Source organism: Eretmochelys imbricata, chromosome 3, assembly GCF_965152235.1.
Source record: "Eretmochelys imbricata isolate rEreImb1 chromosome 3, rEreImb1.hap1, whole genome shotgun sequence".
In the NCBI taxonomy this organism is placed as follows: domain Eukaryota; kingdom Metazoa; phylum Chordata; order Testudines; family Cheloniidae; genus Eretmochelys; species Eretmochelys imbricata.
Window position 1 is genome coordinate 6,715,518 of NC_135574.1, and position 24,275 is coordinate 6,739,792.

General features: G+C 55.6%; 1 protein-coding gene across 1 annotated transcript in view; it reads left to right on the forward strand.

Annotated features, from left to right (window-relative positions):
• The window catches only part of ADCY3 (adenylate cyclase 3), a 93,647-nt gene that overhangs the window by 65,663 nt on the left and 3,709 nt on the right, over nucleotides 1-24,275 (forward strand). Inside the window, exons 3-16 of the mRNA XM_077811454.1 lie at nucleotides 714-844; nucleotides 3,053-3,164; nucleotides 5,570-5,697; nucleotides 7,371-7,529; nucleotides 10,299-10,458; nucleotides 10,989-11,105; nucleotides 11,597-11,739; nucleotides 12,848-13,009; nucleotides 15,131-15,218; nucleotides 16,336-16,452; nucleotides 19,138-19,397; nucleotides 20,001-20,082; nucleotides 20,976-21,134; nucleotides 23,415-23,561. Of these exons, the coding sequence (XP_077667580.1) occupies nucleotides 714-844; nucleotides 3,053-3,164; nucleotides 5,570-5,697; nucleotides 7,371-7,529; nucleotides 10,299-10,458; nucleotides 10,989-11,105; nucleotides 11,597-11,739; nucleotides 12,848-13,009; nucleotides 15,131-15,218; nucleotides 16,336-16,452; nucleotides 19,138-19,397; nucleotides 20,001-20,082; nucleotides 20,976-21,134; nucleotides 23,415-23,561 (1,965 nt within the window). The remainder of the gene's footprint in view (nucleotides 1-713; nucleotides 845-3,052; nucleotides 3,165-5,569; nucleotides 5,698-7,370; nucleotides 7,530-10,298; nucleotides 10,459-10,988; nucleotides 11,106-11,596; nucleotides 11,740-12,847; nucleotides 13,010-15,130; nucleotides 15,219-16,335; nucleotides 16,453-19,137; nucleotides 19,398-20,000; nucleotides 20,083-20,975; nucleotides 21,135-23,414; nucleotides 23,562-24,275) is intronic.

The window sequence follows — 24,275 nt, forward strand, 5'->3', positions numbered from 1 at the left end:
ACTAGCCACTGAATCAGGACTTCGGGATTTGGCCTGAGGGTGCGGACGCAGGGAGTGTACAGTGCCAATGCCATGAGGTAAAGCAGGAGGAGCTGGACAGTGTGTGAGTTTTTATGCTGCGGTGTGTTAAGCGGTGGAGCCTGGTCTGTATCCAGTTCCCCCAAACACACACTCTTCTTGCTGCCCTGCTCATTTTCACTGCGTCAGTGGGGTCTAGTCTCTAGTGGACAGAGCACTGCACTGGGGCTCAGGAGACCTTGGGTCTATTCCTGACTCTGCCACTGGCCTGTTGGCTCTCCTTGGGCAAGTCACTTCCTGTTCTGGGCCTCAGTTTCCCCATGTGTAAAATGGGGATAATGATGCTGACCTCCTTTGTAAAGCACATTGAGATCTGCTGCTGAAAAGTGCTAGGGGGTATATTATTACTATGGGTCGTTATCACAGCAGCAGACTGGCACATCTGGGCCTTGCCACAAGGCACACTGCCCATCCCAGAGGTGCAGCTAGTCACAGCTGCTTGGGCTGGCTTGATCTGTGTGAGTGCATTATGCCGGCCAATTGTGTAATTGAACCCTGGGGATTTCTGTTGTGGCTACGAGTCTAAATGAATCCGCTTGGCTGGCAGCCCTGTCCTGACACCTGCTGAGCCTACAGGGCTTTGCTTTTATCTGCCCTGAGCTCTGATTATCCTCTTCCTCTTCCCTCCACCTCAGGAACGGCTGATGCTTTCCATCCTGCCCAAGCACGTGGCAGATGAGATGCTAAAGGATATGAAGAAGGACCCGAGCCAGAAAGAGATGCAGCAGTTTAACACCATGTACATGTATCGCCATGAGAATGTCAGGTAAAGGACATGCCTTGCTCCATGGGTAGAGGGTGGATCTCCATGTGAGACATCACTTTTATCACGGTCACTTTGTCTACACTCAATTCAGTGATGAAAAATGTGCATTGGAAGGAATAATATGAATGACCTGTGTGCTTGTCTGGGGGGTTACATTAATTGTAACCACGCAGGGGAAAAACCTGGACTCCGTAGCGTCCAGGGCTCAGCGTCACAAGGCACACGAGATGTTCGGCTGCACAAAGAGTGGGATGAAGGATAAGACCGAGGCTCTTTTGATGCCATTCTGTAAAGCAGTGGGGTATGCGCCCCTGCTGCACTGTGTCCGGTTCTGGTCACCCCCTCTGCCAAAGGAGGACAGAGCAGAAACAGAGGGAATTCAGAGATGGGCAACAAGTATGATTAGGGGCCTGGGCAGATGTCGGGCTGAGGAGTGACGGGAAGGATTGGGGTGGTGTGATTGGGAGAGGAGATGAGTAAGGAGGGACATGACCGGGGTACACTGAGGTTGCTGACTGGTCTCTCCAGCCCAAGAAGGACTGATATCATCACACACAGAGTCTGGATCAGGCCCTTTCTCTCAAGGCTCCATGGATCCGTGGCAGCAGGAATCTTCAGCAAAACCCCCAAATAAGCAGTTCAGCATAAACCCAACAGCTAAACCAGGTCCTTTTTCCTGGCCCAGCAGCTGTGCCAGAGTTTTACTCCACCAGGCAGTCCTGCCCCCGTCCTCCTAGTCGAGAGGCTATCTGCCTGGGAGTCCCCCTGCTCCAGGCCCTGCCACCAGAACCAGTCTCCTGCCTGTAGCTCTCCCGCCCCCCTGAGCTCTGTCAGCTTTATGGCAATCAGGTGTTCATCAGACAGTCACTCGGGCTCTGCCTCAGAACAGGGCTGGAGGGCCCCAGGCTCCCTGGCCTTTAAAGGGGCAGCCCACCCTGTTACATAGATGAAATAAGGAATGGGGTAGAGGAGGTATACTGGGCACTCAGCCGTAATGCAAGAACAAAGTGGCGTTCAATGAATTTGAAAGGCAGCTGGCTTAAAGCTGATAAAGGAGCTGGCTGTCCTATGCAATGTATAATTAACCAGTGGAACTCACCGCCTCAAGGTGTCACCGAGAACACAAGCTTAGTAGGATTCCAAAAAAGACCAGACATTTGAGGACAATGAGAAAATTCACAGTTGATAGGATGGGAAAAAAATGTGTAAGCAGGTATATAAACTCTCATGCTTCAGGGCATGCACCAACTGCCAAGTGACAGGGGTCAGGAAGAAATCCCCCCCCCCACCCGCCGAGGAGGTGATTCCATTATCATCCCTGGTGGGGTTTCTTGCACCTTCGTCTGAAGCAGCTGGTGCAGGGCAGTGTCAGAGAGAGGATAATGGACTAGATCAGGGGTTCTCAAACTGGGGGTTGAGACTCCTCAGGGGGTTGCGAGGTTGTTAGATGGGGGGTCGCGAGCTGTCAACCTCCACCCCAAACCCCGCTTGCTTCCAGCATTTGTAATAGTGTTAAATATATTAAAAAGTGTTTTTAATTTATAAGGGGGATCACACTCAGAGACTTGGTATGTGAAAGGGGTCACCAGTAAAAAAGTTTGAGAGCCACTGGACTAGATGAAGCTTGTCTGATCCACTAGGGCAGTTCTTATGTTCCTGGGAAAGCCCCAAGATTCCTTGACATGAGGAGAACAGAGTGGGATATTTCACAGTAAGAAAGCTGTGGAGAATAAACTGCAGGGAAAAATCCTACCCTGGACTGCCTCAAATCTACTAGGTCTTCAGCATCGCTGCTGCCTCTGATTCTGGCTTTCTCCGCATTCCTCTGAGTGGCCATTACAGCCCTGTCATCTGTATGGTGCTGCCACTGACCCAGTTACACCAGACTGGCAAGTCTCCCTGTGGGCAGCTGGATGGCTACAGGAGGAGCGGGGAGGTCTCCATTGTTCCTGAGTGGAGGCCGGCTCTGGGCGATAGTCCCATTGTCACAATTTCCCAAGGGTCATGGTGGATTCTCTGTCACTGGCAATTTGTAAACCAGGACTGGCTGCTTTTCTAGCAGATCTCCTCTAGGAATTATTTGGGGGCAGTTCTCTGGCCTGTGCTACACAGGGGGTCAGACTAGATGATCACTATGGTCTTCCTTCTGGCCTTGGACTCTGTGAAACCAACTCATGTTTTCTGGCTTGTGTTCTCTTCTTCTCCCAGCATCCTCTTTGCTGACATAGTTGGCTTCACTCAGCTGTCATCCTCCTGCAGCGCCCATGAGCTGGTGAAGCTGCTGAATGAGCTCTTTGCCCGCTTCGACAAACTGGCAGCGGTACGTACGCCCACGCAGCGCCTGTCAGTCTGGACGCTCTGGTTCACAACCGGCTCCGCAGCAGACGCAAGCCTCGCAGGAGGTCACAGCTTCTCTGCCACCCGAGTCTCCCCGGGGCTCAGCAGGGTCTGGGAATGCTGTGGTGGCAGAGTAATCAGGCTTCGCTCCTTGCCCACGGGAGGAGCTGTGCGGGTGAGCTCCAGAGGGGGTCACGTCTGCCCATCCCCCTGCAGAGTGAGGCTCACTGAGACGTGAGGCCTAGGCCTTGCACCTGGTCACCTCAGGCTCCACCTGGCGGTGGGTGAACCTTGCTGCCACACAATGGCTGTTAGCTGGGTTACGTGTAGTGAGTTTGGTGGGTCTGAGCCAAGTTCCCTGTGGCCAGGGGTTTGCATAGCGAAACCTGCCACCGCTCTGGACACCATTAGCCCCCATGGCGGTGGTGGCCTCTGTGTAAACGCCAAGGGCTGAATGAGTCTTGGAGACTGAACTCCCCTTTGACTCCTCCAGGGCAAGCGGGAGGCCTGCTGAGTGGAGGAGCACCGCGGCTGCCTGGACTTTGTTGGTTTGGGGGATAAATAGGGGGCCCCTGGGCTGCCACTGCATCCCTGAGACCAAGGAAAGGTTGAGCCTGTGGAGGACTAGCCCCAAAGTGAGCGCCAGGAGCAGCCCGGGCCTGCCTGCACAGGGAGAAGTGCCCTCCCTGGGGTGCCTGACACCCGCAGGCCTCACCCTCAGTAATGTCACACAGACTGCAAAAAGGGGCCTTAAAGTGGGTGCAAAAGGCTCCCTTGCCAGTGCAGAGCTGGTGTAAGGGCCCCTCACTAGCCCTGCTCCCAGCAGATCAGGGCTGTGTCTGGAGTGCAGTGTACCATGGCCATTCGCTGTTCCCTAGAGGCCAGGGAAGCTGACTGACCGGAGGCTGCTCTAAGTTACACTGGGGGCTGGGCAGGGCCCTTCATGGCCCCAGAATACAGGGAGTGCAGCGGTGGCTAAAAGTTACCTTAGCCCCTCCATGCTTGCCCCCCTGAGTGTAACTGAGAATCTAGCCCTGCAGCCCCGGCGGGGCTATTTTCCCAGCAGCACTGAGCTGTGCCTTGCTGCCGGGAGAACTGGCCGCTACCCTTATCCTTGGGGGAGGGAGAGGAATGGAAAATGAGTTTACTTCTGCATGGCCTGGGGTTGAGTGTCCTTGGACTCAGGTCAAACCCTGCGCCTGCTGCTGCATGGGAAAGCACTGTGGGTGTGAAGCATGTCAAGCAGCAGAGTGGGAAGGGGAGATGGAGGAAAGCCACGTTAACCATAAAGGGAGAGACATTTTCATTTCATTTCAACCTAACCTAAATTCTGAGTCAGTTACCGGGAAGGGGAGCGAAAGGGGGAACAGGAGAGAGACAGAGGGGGAGGGAGAGTTGGCGAGGTCAGTAACAAAGGAATTCGGAGAGAGGAGAGCAGTGCTGAAAGAGGAAGTGGAAGGAGGAAAACCAGAGACCCAATTTCACCCTTGTGAATCCAGACTGTTACTTGCTTTTACACTGGGGTAACTGGGAGCAGAAGTTTGCCTGTGTATGTGTTGTGCGTTGCCCAGAACACCACAGATAGTTAGCCCAGCCCCTGCCACAGGGAGCACGGGGAATTCATAACACACTAAAGCCAGTCACTGTAACCTCGTGATGAGCTGAATCAAGTCAGAGCAGTGCAGCCTGGGGGCAGGTCTGCCCCAGCCCCTGTGCATAGCACAGCCTGGGGGAAGGTCAGTGCCTTTCCCAAACAGTGGAGAAGGGCAGGCCACGACCAACGTTGCTGATGAGGTAGGAGATCAGCATTGCCAACCCCAAATGTTCAAAAATCCTGAGTCTGGCTCACCAGAAATCACACAAGTGGCTTTAAACTCATGAGATTGTGTAAAAATAAGAGATTTGGTGTTCTTTTTATTTGTCTTCTGCTTTTTGAGCCTTTAGGGTGCCCTGGGGTCACATTTGGAAGTTTTCTCCACAGCCACAAGGGTTAGAAACTTAATTTTTCTGTAAGAACGAAGGCTGAAGTCATCACACATCCCCCTGACTCCAGGAGCTGGGGCTTTACAGGAAACAATAATTATTTTGAGATTCCTGACAAAATCATGAGAGTTGGCAGCACTGGGATATTCACAGAACAGTGCTGGACTGCTGGGCGGAAAGTGTGGGGCTGGGGTGTTTCCCTCAGGGTGGAGATGGAAGGATTTGGGTGTACGTGAGCAGAGAGACCCTGGCTCCAGGGGCAGTGTGGAAGGAGGTGCAGGGAGAGGCCAGGCAGACACAAGGGCTGGCAGAGCATAGAGGGGGGTAGCCCAGAGATGTAGGTAGGAGCCTCTCTCCCAGCCATAACCATGTGGAGGTCACATGTGCTTCCCCCTGCTCTCTCAGAAACACCACCAGCTGCGCATCAAGATCCTCGGAGACTGCTATTACTGTATCTGTGGGCTGCCGGACTACCGCGAGGATCACGCCGCCTGCTCCATCATGATGGGACTGGCCATGGTGGAAGCCATATCGTAAGCGCCACTCCCTTCGTCCCTTACTCTTTGTTCTCGAGATAGATAAGCACTTCCCCGGCCCCGTCGCTTCCCTGTAAACGAGCAGCGCTCGCGGGGCTCCTTTAGCCTGTTTTGCATCATGACGTCGGGTCCACCCATCACGCCTCTTCCCTCCCCATGGCCAGTGATGTCTGTTATCGGTGCTCTGGGCCGATGGCACCTTTGTCCCGTTGTGACTTTGGGAGTGCGTGCTTGTGTGTGTTTAGATGTGCAGCCTTCATTTTGTGGCTGTATGTGATTTCCCTGTTGTGTTTTTTAAAGGATTGAAGAAGGGGGCGGGGGGGAACAAGACTGAATTAAAAAAAAAGTCCCCTTGCTTTAGTGTTGTGGGGTTGTACAAGTGTGCAGCACCCTAGGGTTTGAATTTGAGTGTGCACGTACACACAAAAAGCATATACAGAGCTGCGGTAACTACAAGATGGGATTTTTAGGGGAAGAGATGGGATTTTCAAAGGGTTTGTCCACCTAAATCTTCTAAGTGCCTTTGAAAATCCCAGCCTAGGTACTTCAGGACTCCCTAACCAGTGATTAGGGCACTAGCCTTGGATTTTGGAGATCTGAGTTCAAGTCTCTGCTCTGCCACAGCTGCCCTGTATGACCTAGGGCAAGTCACTTACCCTTTCCTGTGCCTCAGTTTTCCATCTGTGTGGTGGGGTTCATAGCCAGGCCTTGCCTTACTAGGGTATTTGGAGGATAAATACATTGAAAATTGCTAACTGCCCAGACAGGATGGGGCCAGATATATACCTAATGTGGAAAAAGTGGTATTTTTACCTCTGACCTATAACTGAAAAACATCTGAAGAGATTTTTTGCCCCAAAATTCACCTTTGAGCTGAGAGCAGGGATTGAAAATTTCAGCCAAAAGAGAGATTTATTGAAAGCTTTGAACAAGGGTTAGTTGTGGGAGCTATAATGAAAGCTGGCTTGCAACTTCAGCTGCAGGAATGAGGATCCCTGGGGGCATGTGGCCTGTTGTTTAGAGCAGAGATCTACGCGTCAGGAGTGCTGGGTTCTGGTCCGGACTCTCCTGCTAACTCACTGTATGACACTGGGGAAGTGCCTGTCTGTAAAATGGGATTAATGAGAGGTAACATGTTCAAAGGCACCTGAAGTGAGTTAGGACGTTCCTTTGACGTTCAAGTCATGTGGGTGTTTTTGACCAGGTTGCCTGATACCCATCACGTGAGGAAGGTGGGTTGTGAGGGTTAGTTCACTAATGTGCATAAAGCACTTTGAGATCCTTGGGCAAAGCGTACGCAGGAAGGACAAACTATCGTTAGAGCTTTCACGCTGCAAAAGCAGTACGGCCGTATTTGCAGCTGGAGCAAACTGGTGGAACTCCACGGGCTTCACAGGAGGTCTGTGACTTTACACCAGAGGAAGATCTGGCCCCTAGCGTGTCTGCACATGAATGGGTCAGCAGGGGCCGGACTCCACTAGACCAGCATCAACCCAGAGTAACTCCCGTGTCTTTGGTGGGGCCTCTCCCGGTGGGATCTGTCCCAGTATCTCTGAATGCTGCCGAATGCCCTGCCAGGGTGTGGGGGTGAGGCTCAGCTGGGGGACTTACCTGCTGAGACGTGGATCCAGCAACCTCTCTGTGTGACCCCTGCTCTCCCTCTCCCAAAGCTACGTGCGAGAGAAGACCAAAACGGACGTGGACATGCGGGTGGGGGTCCACAGCGGCACAGTGCTGGGTGGCGTGCTGGGCCAGAAGCGCTGGCAGTATGATGTGTGGTCCACAGATGTCACGGTGGCTAACAAGATGGAGGCCGGTGGCATCCCTGGGTGAGTATCTCCAGGTGGACGGACAGCCCAGGCTGAGCCTTAGCAGGGGGGTAGGGAAGCCTGCAGCGGCTAGACAGCATCAGGGCCAAAGGGGTGTCGGTCCATCTCCGTCCACTAGCCCTGACATTCACCTTAAACATGTCCTGTGTCTCCACCGTTCCAGCCCTGTGATGTGGCTTGTTTTGGGGTCCCTCTGGCTAACCTCGCTGTCTGAGTGCACAGCGCTCTGTGTCAGTGCCGGTGCTGACCCAGTGCTTCACCGACGGCGGGCAAGAGCGTGAAACCCCATAAGTAAGGCTACGTTTTAGTCATGGGTATTTTTAGTAAAAGTCATGAACAGGTCACAGGCCGTGAACAAAAATTCACGGCCCGTGACCTGTCCCTGACTTTTACTATATATCCCTAACTAAAACTTGGGCCAGGGGGCCGCGGGTGCTCTGAGGGGGCAGTTTGCGGGTGCTGGAGGGGGTGGCCTGGGACCCCCGCTGATGCTGTGGGGGAGGCGACGTGCGATCCGGGAGCCATGCTGGTGCTGGAGGGGAAAGGGGGGGCGGCACACTGCCCGAGACCCCCACTGATGTTGGGGGTGAGGGTTGGTAGGGCTGGAAGACTCCCTACCTGTCTCTGACTGACATGTCCGTGCAGCTCCTAGGGGGAGGGGCAGCCATGGGGGCACCACGCTGCTCCCACCACAAGCACCAGCTCTGCAGTTCCCTTTGGCCGGGAACTGCAGAGCCCCCTGGCCCCTCTGCCTAGGAGCTGCAGGGACATGCCAGTGGGAGCCAGGTAGCCCCCCTCCCCAGGTAAGCGCCGCCCCGCATCCCAACCCCCTGCCCCCTCCCACACACCCAAACTGCTGCTGCTGGCCCAGGGGCTGCCCACCTGAGCCAGCACTGGCCACTGCAGAAGTCACAGAGGTCACGGAAAGTCACGAAATCCGTGACTTTGGTGACTTCCGTGACAGACACACAGCCTTACCCATCAGGGCACCGTCTGTCTCAGACTCACTGCATTCCCCTCCCCTCAGTCTTTGTTAATAACAACACCTAATGCTGTGCAGAGATAGGACTTGGCCCTGCCTCCATTCAACCCCCAGATAACAAACCCATTGGCTGCACTGGGAGCAAGATCCTGGCCAAAAATAGCAGAATCCTGATCCTGTCAGCTCCTCCCAAGCAAGAGCCGTTTCTAGGATCTGGCCAGTATTTGTCCTCTTGGGTCCCACCCACTCCCATCTGCCACCCAGTGCAGGATTGGTCCCCAGGGCACCTCAGTAGCGTTTTGTGCAGTCAAGTTTTACATGTCCCAAGTGACATTCTTCCCCCTTCTTTGCCTGGCCTTCCGGTGTGATCTGATGGAGGGGCCAGGAGCTGGCAGAGACAGAAAGGTGGAGCCCATCAAGAGGGCAGGCTCGGGGAATCAGGACACTTTCCAGAAATCCCAGCTTGCCTTGCCCCCAGCAGCCAGAAGTGGCCCTAATAACCTAGCCAGGCTCTCATGTGGTAAACATCCCAGGGCCACATTTGGAGCCAGTTGAAGTCAATGGGCTTAAATTCTTATAGAGTATTTCCCGGAGCCCCCCAACATGCTATAGAAGCCCCAGAGGGGTGGGAAATATTTACCGGAGCTCCACTCCAGACAGCTCTGGTGGAATTCAAGCCCAGGGAGTCACACGTGCTGCGTTTGTTCCAAGGGCAGTCCCTGTGGGCTGGGGGGTGGCCCATGGTAACCGGCAGGGCCTGGAGGAGCAGGGAGGTCTCCGGAAGGACGGTGACCCTGGTTTGGAAGCATTTCCTCTGTGGCTGGGCACCCTGCAGGCCTAGCTAAATCCAAATACCGCACAGCACACCCAGTCTTGTCACCGCTAAGAAATGACAGCCTTGGGGCAAGGAGCAGCCAAGTGCAGCCAGCTGGAAAGCCACAAGGGTAACAAATCTGCTTTCTCCGGCTGGGGTCAGCAGCAGTGCCCTCGATCTGCCTGGGTGGAGATGCTGGGATTGATTATTAATAACAAGAATAGCCATTTAGAAGGAGCAACCGCTCTGTGGCGCTGGGAAATCGTCGGAGACAGCCAGACGCCTTGGCAGGGATTCTGAGCAAACCTCAGCTTGGAACGCCCCCCACGTGGGCTCCAGATTTGGATTCCCTACCTGGCGGCTAGAGCCAAATGGGGCCTCGTCGCAAGTAACTGGGGAGGGTCCTGTGCAGAGGGTCCTGTGCAGAGGGATGTCGGATGCAGGGAGCGGGGGCTGACGTCAGCACCCTGTGGGCAAGGCGGGAGGTGTTCCATGCCCTGGCTCTTGCTGGCTGGCTGATTGCGCCCACCCACCCCAGGCGGGAGTTGGAAACAGCTTGTCAGCAGGCAGAGTGCTGTCTCCTTAGCAGGCCAGGCTGTTGGGAGCACACCAGCCCCTTGTTTCTGCCCCACTGCTGGGCTCCCAGATGGCTTCTGCTGCCCCAGCTCCCCACGGTCAGGTCCCGGCTGCATCTGCCGCTACGCTTCTGCCCACCCCCCACCAAGACATGGGCCTTTGCTTTGCTCAGTCCATTCCCACCTTCCCCATGGAAACCAATCGCCGCTGGGACCCCGGGTTCTCTCTGGTAACGCAGTCCTGCCTCCTTCCCCAGTGGATGAAGGGGACGAGGGGCTTTGTGTGGATACCTCAATACCTTCGCAAGATGTTCTTCCTGAAACCTGCCTAGTTCTGCCCGGGCTGGCACGAAGGCAGCTGGGGCCTTACTGATGTCTTCTTCCCACCCGGCCCACAGGCGTGTGCATATCTCCCAGAGCACCATGGACTGCTTGAAAGGGGAGTTTGAGGTGGAGCCCGGTGAGGGGGGGTCAAGGTGCGAGTACCTGAAGGAGAAGGGGATCGTCACGTACCTCATTGTGGTGCCCAAGCAGCCCCTCAAGAACGGGATCAACGGAGTGGTGAGTGACCTTCCTCCTCCTCCAGCTCCTTTCATCTCCCCCGTTGCCACCTTCTGTTCCATGACCTGCCCTGGGCTCCGTTCTCCGGCTTGCGAAGCCCTGTCTCCATCTCTGCCCTTCTCATGCATGCCAAGAGGTGTGAATACTTGGCCCCATCCTCCTCTCTCCTGGCTCCCCATTCCTGTGAGCCTCTAAAACCTTCAGCGCTCCTGTCCCTTTCCTAAAGAGACTTAATCCATCTCTGCCATCCGTAACTTCTACTGCTCCTTAATAACCACCCTACGTCTTCCTCTGCTCCAGTCACTCTCGTCCCTCCAAGACACCCCCTCCGCCCCCATTCCTGAGCCACCCTTCCTCTTTCCCATATTGGTAGCCTCATGGGTGAATTTCACCTTATGCAGCGAGGCCAGCATGAGGCCTAGGCAGCATGGCCAGGAAACAGAACGCCGCATCCCGAGTCGTTCCCCCTTGTTATAGCCCTCACTCCTGATGGCTGAATTCCCACCTGCTCCTTTGTGTTCTAGAAGCTGTCCCTGACGTCCTCCCATGGGAACTCCCCGCTGCTGATCAACACCAAGGAGTGTAACGGCAGCATCAACACCACCTGCACCACGCCCGACGAGGCCGAGGAGCTGGACACCAGGGTGAGAGCCGCCCTGGGGAGAGGGGAGGCTGGGGAGGGGTACTGGAGCCCAGCAGCAGGGGCTGCCCCCGGGCATTTAGAGCCGCAGCAGGCTCGAGGGTGACCAGACAGGGCGGGTACTTGTTACCCCTGGGGTTTGATCACCCTGTAGAATTCTGACACAAGGAGAAGGGGGACAAGCACGTGGGCCTTGTACTTCTCTGCCAGGCTATGAATGGAACTGGCCACGGTGACCCTCCCCGTATGGGGGAAGGGGTGGGGTTCTACTAAGAATGAGGGGCCAGGTCCTCAGCTGGTGGAAATGGGCTCGGCTGCATGGAAGTCGGTGGAGCAAGGCCCATTTACACCTGCTGGGGATCTGGCCCAGGCTGGCCAGTGGCGTTCAAGAGGAGATGGCCTGTTTCTCAGGTTGCACTTCTGGTTTTGTCAGCCAGTAACCCCGGGGGTTTGCCTTCGTCTGACTCTCCCCCCCGCCCCCCTCCTCCCCCGCAGGTGGTGAACCCCTCCTTCCCCAACCCCCGGCGGCGACTGCGCCTGCGAGACCTGGCCGAGAGAGTCGTCGACGCCTCGCAGAACGAGCAGGAGCTCAACAACCTGCTCAACGAAGCCCTGCTGGAGAGGGAGTCTGTGCAGGCGTGAGTGGTCCCAGCCCCTCCATGTCAGGGGGGGCTCCCCAGTGCAGCCCAGCTACAGGGACCCAGTCCCAGCCCCGCTGGGTCACGGGGTGCTCCCCAGTGCAGCCCGGCTACAGGGACCCAGTCCCAGCCCCTCCATGTCATGGGAGGCTCCCCAGTGCAGCCCAGCTACAGGGACCCAGTCCCAGCCCCTCCATGTCATGGGAGGCTCCCCAGTGCAGCCCGGCTACAGGGACCCAGTCCCAGCCCCGCCATGTCATGGGGGGCTCCCCAGTGCAGCCCGGCTACAGGGACCCAGTCCCAGCCCCTCCATGTCATGGGGTGCTCCCCAGTGCAGCCCGGCTACAGGGACCCAGTCCCAGCCCCTCCATGTCATGGGGTGCTCCCCAGTGCAGCCCGGCTACAGGGACCCAGTCCCACCCCTCCATGTCATGGGGTGCTCCCCAGTGCAGCCCGGCTACAGGGACCCAGTCCCAGCCCCTCCATGTCAGGGGAGGCTCCCCAGTGCAGCCCAGCTACAGGGACCCAGTCCCAGCCCCTCCATGTCATGGGGGGCTCCCCAGTGCAGCCCGGCTACAGGGACCCAGTCCCAGCCCCGCTGGGTCACCGGGGGCTCCCCAGTGCAGCCCTGCTGGGACCTGCCCAGCCACCTCAAACCTGCCGTAGTGTCCTCCTCAGCCCAGAGACTAACTGAGCTGCAATGGATCTGCTCTCCTTTCACCGCTAATGGGGGTTACATGCACTGCGTATCAGCCAGCCCAGCGGTGCCCTGGGAACAAGGGCCGGGTACGGTGTGTGTCTCAAACAGCACCAGGATGCCATTGATTGAAGGTGCTGTTCCCCTACCTCCCCCTATGGGGGCTGTACCCTTTGCCCCCAGATACCCTGTCCTCTCCCACAAATCCTCTTCCTCTCTCCAGGATGCCACAGGGATCCTCTTCCGCTCCCCTCTCCCCGGGATGCTCTTTCCCACGGCCCTCGTTTCTTCCCTCATGGTGATGGCAATGCCCTTGCAGCAGCCCCCCAGCAGAGTAAGGACCCTCCCTCTCCTTTTCCCCTTTGCCCACGGCCTCCAGCATCTCACCAGGGTTCGCGGTGTCTCCGGCAGGCTGAAGGGGAAGTACACCTACCGCCTCTCCATGCGTTTCATCAACCCGGAGATGGAGACGCGCTACTCTGTGGAGAAGGAGAAGCAGAGCGGGGCCGCCTTCAGCTGCTCCTGCATGGTGCTCTTCTTCACCGCCCTGGTAGAGATCTTAATCGATCCCTGGTGAGCAGGTCGATCTGGGCAAGGAGCAGGGGCTGTGTCTGTGCAGCCCCTGGTACAACAGGGCTCTGCGCTGGGTTGGGGGCCTCTAGGGCTGGGAAGGATTACCCTGCCCCACCCCTCACCCTGGGCAGAACTGTAGAGTGGGCCAGGTGCATCACTTCCTACACATATTCCCCCAGAGGCCTGGTTGATTCCTCCTGGGCTGGACTTGTGAGTGGCTGTATTCACCTGAGGTGCCCTAGAAACCCAGGGAGGCCGGGGTGAGCAGGCCTGGCCCCCAGAAGGTGTGTTTGGCAGGGAGATGGAGCAAACACAGCCCAGGCAGTGGCAGTTAAAGCTTCCCCAGCACCATCCTGCCCCAGCTCCTCAGCTCTGACCTAGAGCGACCAGCTCTTGGGAGACACTGGGCTTTCTCTCCACGGCCTGCGGAGTCCTTGCCCTCTGGGCTGAGACTGCCAGCCAGGATGCTGACTGCAGGGGTAGCCTATATAATGTGAACCCCAGATCCTCAGGGACTGGGCTGAGACCTCCCCCAAACTCATTTCACAGAGGCCACTCTACAGCCCATCAAGCGGCATCTGTCTTGAATGACTCTTGCCAGGCTGCAGCAGGGACCGTGGGTATGGAGAATTCCCTGGACCCTCAGCCCCCAGGTTTTCCTCTTTTCTCTCTGGCTGCTCTTGGGCTCTCCCGGGAGCAGCACCTGTTCTGAGAGCAGCTGCCAGGGGATGTCGAGCCGGCCAGTGGGGCGGTTTGCTGGGCGAGAGCCGCCAGCTGTGAGAGCAGAGCCTCTGCGTGAAGCCTTAGCCACCCTGCTCAGAGCGCAAAGCACTGCAGCTTGTCCTCACTACGTCCTATTAACAATCGCCTCTGCCCGCACTCCTGGGGAAGGGCAATCAAATAATGAATCGACGGGACCAAGTGACCGTGCAGTGCCAGCCTCCCTCCCTGTCTGATTGTGGGCAGGTTGCCATGGGAATGCCCGGTGAGAACATGCATTTGCCATGCTGCTCCAGGGCTGGTACCCTGCCTCAAGTCTAGCAGGAAAGTGACTGTGTGGCCCTAATGCTTAAATCGTTAGCTCTCCAGGGCATATCTCCCTATGTGTTCGGAAAGCCCTGGGAGCTACATGGCTGTTGTACGCCATCAGTGTTACCTGTTATTTCTTGAAGGGGAATGGCAAGTGGGAATGGGGCAAAGCCCAGAAATCAGCACTGCTGTGAAAAGCCCCTGGCTCTTCTGGCTTCACTAGAGCTCCCCTGAAGACCTTCTCTTTGGGACTGCAAGGTCCTTCCAGCAGGGGCTTTGTTTAGACATCTGTCCTGCACAGAACCACGCCCACTGTTGGTGCTTTGCAAATTCTTGTTGTTCACAGTGTTGCTACAGGGGGCGGGGATGCTGGAAAAGCCAGCCAGCTTTCACAGGAGTTGGAAGGATTTTTAGGAAGCTTAGTTAAAAAGTGTGTTGAAATAACATCCCCTCTTCTCCCCACACTCTCAGGGACTAATATGGGCCCTGTTCCTGTAGTATCCGAGCACTTCACAACCCTTCATGTAGTTATCCCTTCAGCAGCCCTGTTATCCCCATTGTACAGATGGGAAACTGAGGCACAGAAGGGTATGTGACTTGCCTATGATCACACCAAGTCTGTGGCTGAGCTGGGAATTAAACCCTTGTCTCCCAAGTCCCAGGCTAGCGCTTTGTCATCCTTTTGCTCTCATATATATTCCCCCTCAAGAGTTGGCCACAACACAGACCCTCTTCCACATCCGCTGGAGGAGTAGCCAGTCTAGTTACTGGCTGCAAACAACATCCATTAGCTCCGTGTCTGCTTTGCCTTTTGAGAACATGGGCTTGGGAAGTGACCTGCAGCTTTCTCAGCCCCACGCTGGCTACTTTCTGTCCTCTGCTTGCGTTGCGCTGCCCGCTCTTCCTAGCCCTGCTGCAGGCTCCCTGCACTGTTCATGCTGGTGGTGCAGAACTGAGTGGAACGTACTCAGCAATCTAATGTTGCTGTGAAAAGCAGTGGAATCCTGTGTGAACCCACTGGGCTGTGTGGGTAGCACCGTCACTGGAATAACCTCCCACAGGGTTGGTTTTTGACTCTCTCTCTCTCTGCAGGCTGGTGGCCAATTATGTGACGTTTGTAACTGGAGAGATCCTGCTGCTCATCCTGACTCTCTGCTCTCTGGCCGCCATTTTCCCCAGGGTAAGAGACAGAGGACCTGCTCCTGAAAGGTGCTGAGCACCCGCGACTCCGAAGGAGTCAGTGGAAGCGGATGGAATCCGCCCTTCTCAACTGTGTGTCATAGGCCCCATATTGCTAATAGCTAATGGAGAGTCCCCTTTAGCTCTGGTCATAGAGGGAGGAACTTTTGTAGTAGGAGGGTCTGTCTCCACATGAGAACGGCCATAATGGGTCAGACCAAAGGTCCATCTAGCCCAGTATCCTGTCTTCTGACAGTGGCCAATGCCAGATGCTTCAGAAGGAATGAACAGAACAGGGAATCATCCAGTGACCCATCCCCTGTCACCCATTCCCAGCTTCTGGCAAACAGAGGCTAGAGACACCATCCCTGGCCATCCTGGCTAATATCCATTGAGGGACCTATCCTCCAATCCTTCATGTGCTGTGAAGTCCTTCATGACCAAGGATTTGTTGAAATGTTGTAAAGATCAGTTCTACAAAAGCAGAAACGTACTGAAACATGTTGGTGTCCTTGAGTTACTAGTTCCTCCCCCTTGACCAGCCGTTTCTCTTTGGTCAAGTATCCATCACTACATCCAACAATGCTGTGTAGGTACCTTAGCTGGATGTTTCTCCTAAAGCGATCGGCGCTGAACCAGTGAACTATGTTACCATTGTAATGCTCATCATTCAGCTGTGGGGTCAACCCCCCCCCCCCCGCTGCTGAGGTGAATGGCGCAGTTCATACCTCTGTTGTTTTGGGCTGTCTGCAGATTCAGGAAGGCAGCACTGCTCTGTATTTGGTAGGGTTCCTTCACAGGGGTAATGGCGAGAAAGTTAATTGAAAGCTGAGATTGTGGGCCACCCAATTTCAGCCAGGGGCGCACCCTTCATCCAGAAAACGTGGGGTTCTGGAGATACTTGATGACAATGTAGACTGCTCTCACCACGGTGTGATGGGGGGTTAACAATTGGGTCCACATCCTCAAAGGCATTTAGACCTCTAACTCCCATTGAAATGAGTGTTGACAAAGCACTTTGGAATTCTTGGTGCCAGGTACTTACAAGGTGCCCATCATTGTAGCCTCTGAGACGAAGGGTTGAGATTCACTTCATTAAAAACCTCTTCTCTTCATAGGTATTTCCCAAAAAACTTGTAGCCTTTTCCACTTGGATCGACAGGACCCGGTGGGCCCGGAACACATGGGCCATGTCAGCCATCTTTATCCTCACCATGGCTGACATTGTGGATATGGTGAGAACCCTCTCCCCTCCCCCTGCCGCCATTTTCCCTGCCAACTCACACCAGCACGTGAGGTTGCTCCATTGGGTGCCTCGGAAGAAAAGTCTATTGACATCCAAAATCAAATGCATGAGTACAAAATGGGGAATACCTGGCTGGAGGGTTGTACGGCTGAAAAGGATCCGGGGTTATAGTGAGTCACAGATTGAATCTGAGTCAACAATGTGATGCAGTTGTGAAAAAGGCTAATATCATTTGGGTGTGTATTAACAGGAGTGTCGCCTGTAAGACAGGGGAGGTAATTGTTCCACTGTACTTCGCACTGGTGAGGCCTCAGCTGGGGAACTGTCACTTTAAGAAAGATGTGGATAAACTGGAGAGATGTGGATAAACTAATAACTAGAACAGTGCTTCTCAACCAGGGGTTCACGTACCCTAGGCATATGCAGAGATCTTCCAGGGGGTACATTAGCTCATCTAAATATTTGCCTTGTTTCACAATGGGCTACATAAAAAGCACTAACAAAGTCAGTAGAAACGAAAATTTCATGCAGACAATGACTCGTTTTGTACACAGCTGTATTTATATTCTAATTGATTTACTTATAATTATATGGTAAAAAGGAGACAGTAAACAATTTTGCAGTCACAGTGCCCTGTGACACTTTTGTCTTTTTATGTCCGACTTTTAAGCAAGCTGTTTTTAACTGAGGTGAAACTTGGGGGTACACAAGACAAATCAGACTCCTGAAAGCGGGACAGTAGTCTAGAAAGGTTGAGAGCCATTGCTTTAGAAAACCTGATCTATGAAGAAAGGTTAAAAAAGCTGGGCATATTTTAAGAAAAAAAGGCTAACTGGGACCTGACAACAGTCGTCCACTGTTAAGGGCTGTTATAAAGAGGAGGTGATCAATTGTTCTCCGTGTCCACTGGAGGTAGGACAAGAAGGAATGGGTTTAACCTGCAGTAAAGGAGATTTAGGTGAGATATTAGGAAAACCTTTCTAACTAAGTCCAGTTACGCTCTGGAACAGGCTTCCAATGGAGATGTGGAATCCCCATCATAGAAGGTTTTAAGACCAGGTTGGAAAACCCCTGTCCGGGATGGTCCAGGTTTACTTGGTCCTGCCTCTGCGCAATGGGCTGGACTAGATGACTTGTTGAGCTCCCTTCCAGCCTGGGAGGCCCATTAGCACCACTGGGTCCTGCGCAGCCCTGGAGTATCTCCATGCCTGGTCAGGGTTTGGACCACGGTGCCTATTTATAAACCTCTCGGTGTGGGTGGCTGACCCCATCCTGCCTGCACTGTTCCTGTCCCTAGCCCATGCAGGCAGGGAGCTCAAAATGCTATTACTCAGTTTATACGTCCATTCTGACCTTCCCGTTCCGGGTGCGCCAATAATTGTTCAGAGCACCATGCCCTGCAGGCCATTAAACAAAAGTAGCAAAGATCGACAGCAGCCAGACATCGTTAGCAGTGTTATTAATGGGTGAGGGCCTGATGCCAACAGCCCTTCCGCAGCCGTGTCACTCCACCCCCCGATTTACATGGCTGTGAGGACAATCAGACCCAGTGTTCGCATTTACACCAGCTGAAGTGATCCTAAATGTTCCAGTGCTAAAGCTAGGGGCTGACCTGAGTGGGACCATGCATCCTTCTCACTAATTGGAAGCGGGGGCAACCAGGGAGAGGATGAGTCCCAGCATGCAATGCTCTGCCTCCCTCCTAAGAGCCCAGCATCACCGTGTGATAGGGTCTCTCAGCAGCTCCATGGTCAATGGCGGGGCAGCCCAGACACCTACATTTAGCAGAGACCAGGTGCAGCCCGGGGCTCCTGGCAGGTTGCCAAGAGGGCCAGAGCATGGGTACCTCTGGCACAACCAGATCATACTTTACAGCAGCGACCTCAGCCGTCCTAAAGGGAGGAAACGGGACTTTCCAAGGGCTACAGATTCTTCATAAGGGCCCAAGTTCCCATCTAGACACAAGCTCCAATTCTTCCTTCCTGACCCCATCCCACTGCCCTGCAGCTGCCTATCAGCTTATGCCCTGAAGCATGAGGTTTGAACCTCCTCTGGCCATTACCTTATCTTTCCAAGGTCCATATGTGATCAATGGTGATAACAGTACCCAGCTGTGTGCAGGGGTGACAACGGGTGGGTTTCTGCCTGGGGAAGGCTCTGTCGTGTTTGGCTAGGTTTCCTATAGCACCTGGCCATCTGTGCGGCACGGACAGTCCCTGTTGTGTTTGGGCACCATTACTGAATTAAACATGGTAACCAGCAGTGGAGCCTTTCACCCCTGAGTCGCTGGTTCAAAGCGAGCCCAGATCAGTGAAAACCACAAGCCCTTAGCCTCGGAGAGCTGCATGAAAGCCTGGAGAAGGGGAGTCCAGTGCGTGGTGGCCCAGGTAGCCACATCACAAGGAAAGCCACCTCCTCTGGAACTAACGTGCTGACAAGGCCTGCATGGCCCATGCAGCTCAGCTGCCCTCTCTGACCTCTCCAGCCCAGGGTCTGAGGCAAGGCAGAGTGGGCCACTGCCGGCAGGGAGCGCTAAACGCCATTACTCAGTTTACACTCAGGGCACTGACTTTGAGGAGACCTGGGACTTCAGGCTTGGGCCACTCCGATCCAGTCCGGCCATTGGTACGTAACAGCCTGCAGCCCCTCACCCATCTCTCTGCCGCCCCCACAGCTCAGCTGCCTGCAGTTCTACTCCAGTACCAGCAACAGCACTGCAGGGACCCTGCTGGCAGGGGGCTGCGTGGAGGACCCCAAGTATTACAGCTTCATTGCCGTGCTGGCCCTCATCGCCAGCATCATGCTGGTGCAGGTCAGCCACATGGTCAAGCTCACCCTGATGGTCATGATCACCGGGGCCGTGGGTGTGGTCAACATCTATGCCTGGCAGCAGATCTTCGACGAGTACGATAAGGAACGCTTCCAGGAGAACGTGTAAGGGCATTGGGCGTGGCGGGCATAGCGGGACCGGCCAGCGCTCCAGGAGCAATGTAGGACTGTTCCCTATTATGGTCCTGGTTTGGTCCAGTTTCAGCCCTTCCACCCCTCCCCTGGGGAGACCATTCTACAGCCCAGAGTGGGGAGACGTTTCCTCCCTGTCCAGTCTGCCCCCTTCTGCACCGATCCATCCCCTCTCTCCCAGTTCTTCCGCCCGTGTCGCACCCTAAACAATCCCCTCTCCCTAATGCAAACACATGGCCGTGGCTGCTTAATTGCTTTGGGGGGAGGGGAGTGGCTGTAACCCTTGGGTGCTCCCAGCTGGTCCAAAGGCAGCTGTTCTCAGCTGATGGCCGAACGGGACAAGAACTCCTTTCATCAAGTGGCTGTTTGGGTTGTCCCTGTCAGGCCTCTCATGGAGCTGCCCCTGCATCCTTCCAGCAGGGGCTAGCGGGACAAGGGAAAGCCCCTTGAAGGTCTTCAAAGCCCTCGTGATCGCTGGGTGCAGGCCTGGGTGTAAGGATATGCTGGCTGCCATGGAATGGGAGGCAACCCAGCCATGGTGGGATGAACATGGCTCATTCATCTCTCCTTCGGCAGGTCCGCCCTGGTCCCCTCCAAGTACTCCATGACAGTGATGGTCTTCATCATGATGCTCAGCTTCTACTACTTCTCTCGCCATGTGAGTGATCTGTCCAGCTCCCCTTCCTTTTCCATCTTCACCCTCCTGGGATCCCTGGAGTTCTCCTGGCACAGCCACCAACAGGGCATTGGGACACACAGCGACCTTCCCCTGCACTGCCCTACTGGAGGGCATTTTCACCCTGTCCCATGCAGAGCCCCCTCTCTCTCTGTTCTTCAGTTCTCCTACATGCATCCCTCCCTTCCCAAGTCGCTTGTGTCTCTGCCTCTCTCTCTTCCATCTCTGCCTTCCCTTCTCCTTTGCGGTTTCTCTTGGTTCCTTGTCTCACTTGTTCCTAGCCCTTCTCTAGCTCCCTGCAACCCAGCGCTGAGCTGGAAGGGTTTGGCTAGGTTTCCCTCCCCCACCTCCTTATTCCCCCCTGTACCTGCATTTCCCTCTCTCCCGTCTCTTTGTTCTCTCTCTTTCTCTCACACTGCCCTGCCCTCTTGCTGGAGCCGTGAGTGGCCCAAAGATCCATCAGGAGCCACGTCCATCTGTTTTGTGCCTAGCTGCTGGAGACCATCTTTGGATGGCTCTTGGATGGTGTAGCATTCTCTGAAAGGGCTACCTTCGCACAGCAGCCAGGAAGCCCATAGCCTGCTGACCTGGAAAGCTCCCACCTGTGGGTGTTGGAGTGACTGCGTCACCGCAGTGAAAAGCTCGGTGCAAGGGACACGGGGGCAGGGCAGTGAGAGGCAGTGGTCTTGAGTGGTTAGAGCAGAGAACTGGGTGGCGGGACTCTTGCGTTCCGTTCCTGGCTCTGCCACAGACATGCCCGCAGTACTGTCAGCGGGTCCTGCCCCAGCCCTGAGCCTCAGTGAGCCCAGGGGGAGGTCACTGTGTCCGAAGCACTGTAAGGCCCTGTCTGACTGCAGCACTTGCCCCTCCTGCAGGTGGAGAAGCTGGCCAGGACATTGTTCCTGTGGAAGATCGATGTCCATGACCAGAAGGAGCGGGTGTACGAGATGAGGCGCTGGAATGAGGCTCTGGTCACCAATATGTTGCCAGAGCATGTGGCCCGACATTTCCTGGGCTCTAAGAAACGGGACGAGGTGAGAATGGGCGAGCCAGACACTGTGACATGGGGAGAGCTGAAGTTTCCAGTCTCCTTCCATTGGCCTCCCAGCCCAAGCCAGAGACTCCTAGAAATCAGAGATGGAAGGAAACTTACCTAGGCCCCTCACTCAGAGCCAGTGCTAGGGCATTCCCTGCACATCTGCCTCTGCAGCTTGCCCCAGCTGTGATGGCTGCCTCCTGTCCAGCCTTCCCTGCTCCGTGCGGGTGAAGGACCCAGTCTCTGGTCATGCCAGATCCGTGGAGGCTTCTCACAGAGGGGTGAACTCAGCCTGAGTGAGCAGCGTGGGGCTCACAGGAGTGCCCCCTTCTCCTGCCAGCTGTGGAAGCAGCGGGGTAAGGAGTGCCAGCCACCCTGTATTGGAGGAGAGGGGAGGGAAAGGTGCACAGAAATGAGGGATCGAAAAAGCCGGTGAGGTGACCTGGTCCAGCTTCTCCCCCAAATCTCCCCCACATCAGCAGGAGTCGGGCTGGGCGGGCTGGAGAACGAGAAGCTGCCTGAGGGGTTCCTGTGTTGCCCAACGGAGTGGGCACTGGGCTAGGGGAATGACTCTCCCGCGCACGCTCTAAAACCAACAGTGTGGCCACAGTGCCCTGGGCGGCTGCCTGAGCACAACCCCGGCTGAGATCCGAGGCACGTACTCGGGCAGCTCACTTGAGCCGCTGTCGCGGCCACCCTGCTAATGTCAGCACGCTAGCTCAAGCAGAGGTAGTATGTGTACGTCCACCTGAGCTGGGCATCACACCTCCCAGCTGCCGTGTAGATGGACCTCAACCCCAACCCTGGGGGCTAAAGCCAGCCCTGCCACTGATCTCGTGGGGGACCTCGGGCAAGTCCCTTAATCTCGCTGGGCTGCAGTTCTGGAAAGTGGGGATGAGGCTTACCTACCTCCCAGGGAGCTGTGAGGATAAATCGATTAATGACGGCGTGCGAGGAGGGCCGGAGAAGCCCCTTAGCACGTTGGATTATACGGGCAGATTGCGAGGAGTGGCTGGGGTCTGTGCCCCAGTTTTAAAAAGCTGGGTGCCCTTCCTGGTGAAGTCAGCTCCACCCCATTCACTACAGCTCTCTTCACCGTGAGACCAAAACCAGCCCCACACCAGCAGAAATGTGGGGGGGGGGAGGGGTCTCCCAAGGGCCGGAGCTGACACCCCCTGTGCGGAGTGGGGTGGATGCCATTTTCTGATGCGGTTCTAAGGGCAAAACTGAACCTCTCTTGGACTCCATGTGGCCAGCTGTAAAAAAAACAGGCACTGATGCCTTCCCCACAGGGGTTTGTGAAGGGCCTGAGATCTGTACGTGAGTGATGTTATGGGGGCCCCCAGGCTGCCCCCGGGGATCCCTTCACTAACCCTTGTGCTCTGCCCAGCCAGCCCTGTGAAATGCTGACCGGTAGGTTAGCTAGGGAGTGCCCACTGCTGTTACTCAGCCCCACCCAATGGGCTTTGGGAGGAAATTGGGCGCATAGGTGAGTTTGTGGCTCAGTGGAGCCAGGGGAGCTCACAGGGTGACCAAGCTGGGAGGAGTTTTGTCAGGGGCTCTTCGGGACTGTCTACGCTGCAGTTAAACACTCGCGGCTGGCCCATGTCAGCTGACGTGGGCTCATGCTAAAGGGTGGCTTAATTGCAGGGTAGCTGTTCTGGCTCGGGTGGGAGCCTGAGCGCTGGGACACCCCCCCCAACCTCTTGTGGGGTCCCAGAGCCCAGGCTGTAGCCCGAGAGAGCTGACACGAGCCATCCGCAGGTGTTTAACTGCAGCGTGTAGCCGTACCCTTCAATGTGCTAGAGCCGGGGGTCTCAAACTTTTGTACTGGTGACCCCCTTTCCCATAGCACGCCTCTGAGTGCGACCCACCCTTACCAATTAAAAACACTTTTTAATGTATTTAACAGCATTATAAATGCCGGAGGCAAAGCAGAGTTTGCGGTGGAGGCTGACAGCTCGGGACCAACCCCCTCCCCCCCCAACCATGTAATAACCTCACGACCCCCGAGGGGGGGGGGCCCGACCCCCACTTTGAGAACCCCTGTGCTAGAGCGACTAGGGCTGCAGGTTTAATACGGAGCCGGGTAGCAGAAGCAGTTGCATTGTACAGAACTAGTGAGCCCAGTAGGTGGCTTGGGCTGCCCTAGAATAATAAGCGGGTTGGCTCCGTGGCATCTCTGGGTGTCCTCCCCCGGCTGGGTACAGCTAATATAGTGCAATACACCAGCGTGCACTGCAGGCCTGAGTGACAGGCCTGCTTCCTGGTCCCGCAGGAGCTGTACAGCCATTCCTACGACGAAATTGGCGTCATGTTTGCCTCCCTCCCGAACTTTGCTGACTTCTACACGGAGGAGAGTATCAACAACGGCGGGATCGAGTGTCTGCGCTTCCTCAACGAGATCATCTCGGACTTCGACGCGGTGAGTCCAGCCTGGACGCCAGCCTCCCCCCATGCCAGTCGGACGCTGGCCCTTCAAGGGAGCACTTGGGAGGGTGTGGTCTGGAAGTGAAACGTAGGCCACCCCCCCGCTGGCATACAGAGCTCTCTCCTGGCCAAGCTGAGCAACTGTCTCTCCCTGTGGGGTCCCCTTGCTGAGACTGCTACTGGATGGGACTGTAAGCAGCCTTAGTTTGGGGCCAGCGCCTTCCCATTGCCAGCTGTGCATTCCCTACTGCTGCCCACCCCACTTGGAACCAAGCTTCACGCCCTGGAGACTACAGATCCCAGCATGCAATGCTGCACCAGGTTCTGAGCAGCCTCCCCTTAGTTTCAGAGAGAGCAGTGCATGCTGGGCCATGTGGTATCCATGAGCTGCCTGTCCAGAGTCCAGGGGAGGGTAACTGTGCTCCTAGTGTAGAGCTCAACTGGCTGCAGGATGCGTTCTGGCCTCTCCAAAAGAAGCCTGCAGCCAGGGCATCAGTAGATAAAATGAGCCAGCGAATCTGCTAACCAGCCACCAGGTGTCACTGTTGTTTTAAATACAGTCGAACCTGAGCATTCGGCACAGCTGGGGAAGGGAGGTGGTTCATAAGTCTGAAATGTTGGTAACTCTGAACTAAACATTGTGGTTCTCGCACACGTTCACAACTGAACATTGACTGAATACAGCTTTCAAACTGTACTATGCAGAAGA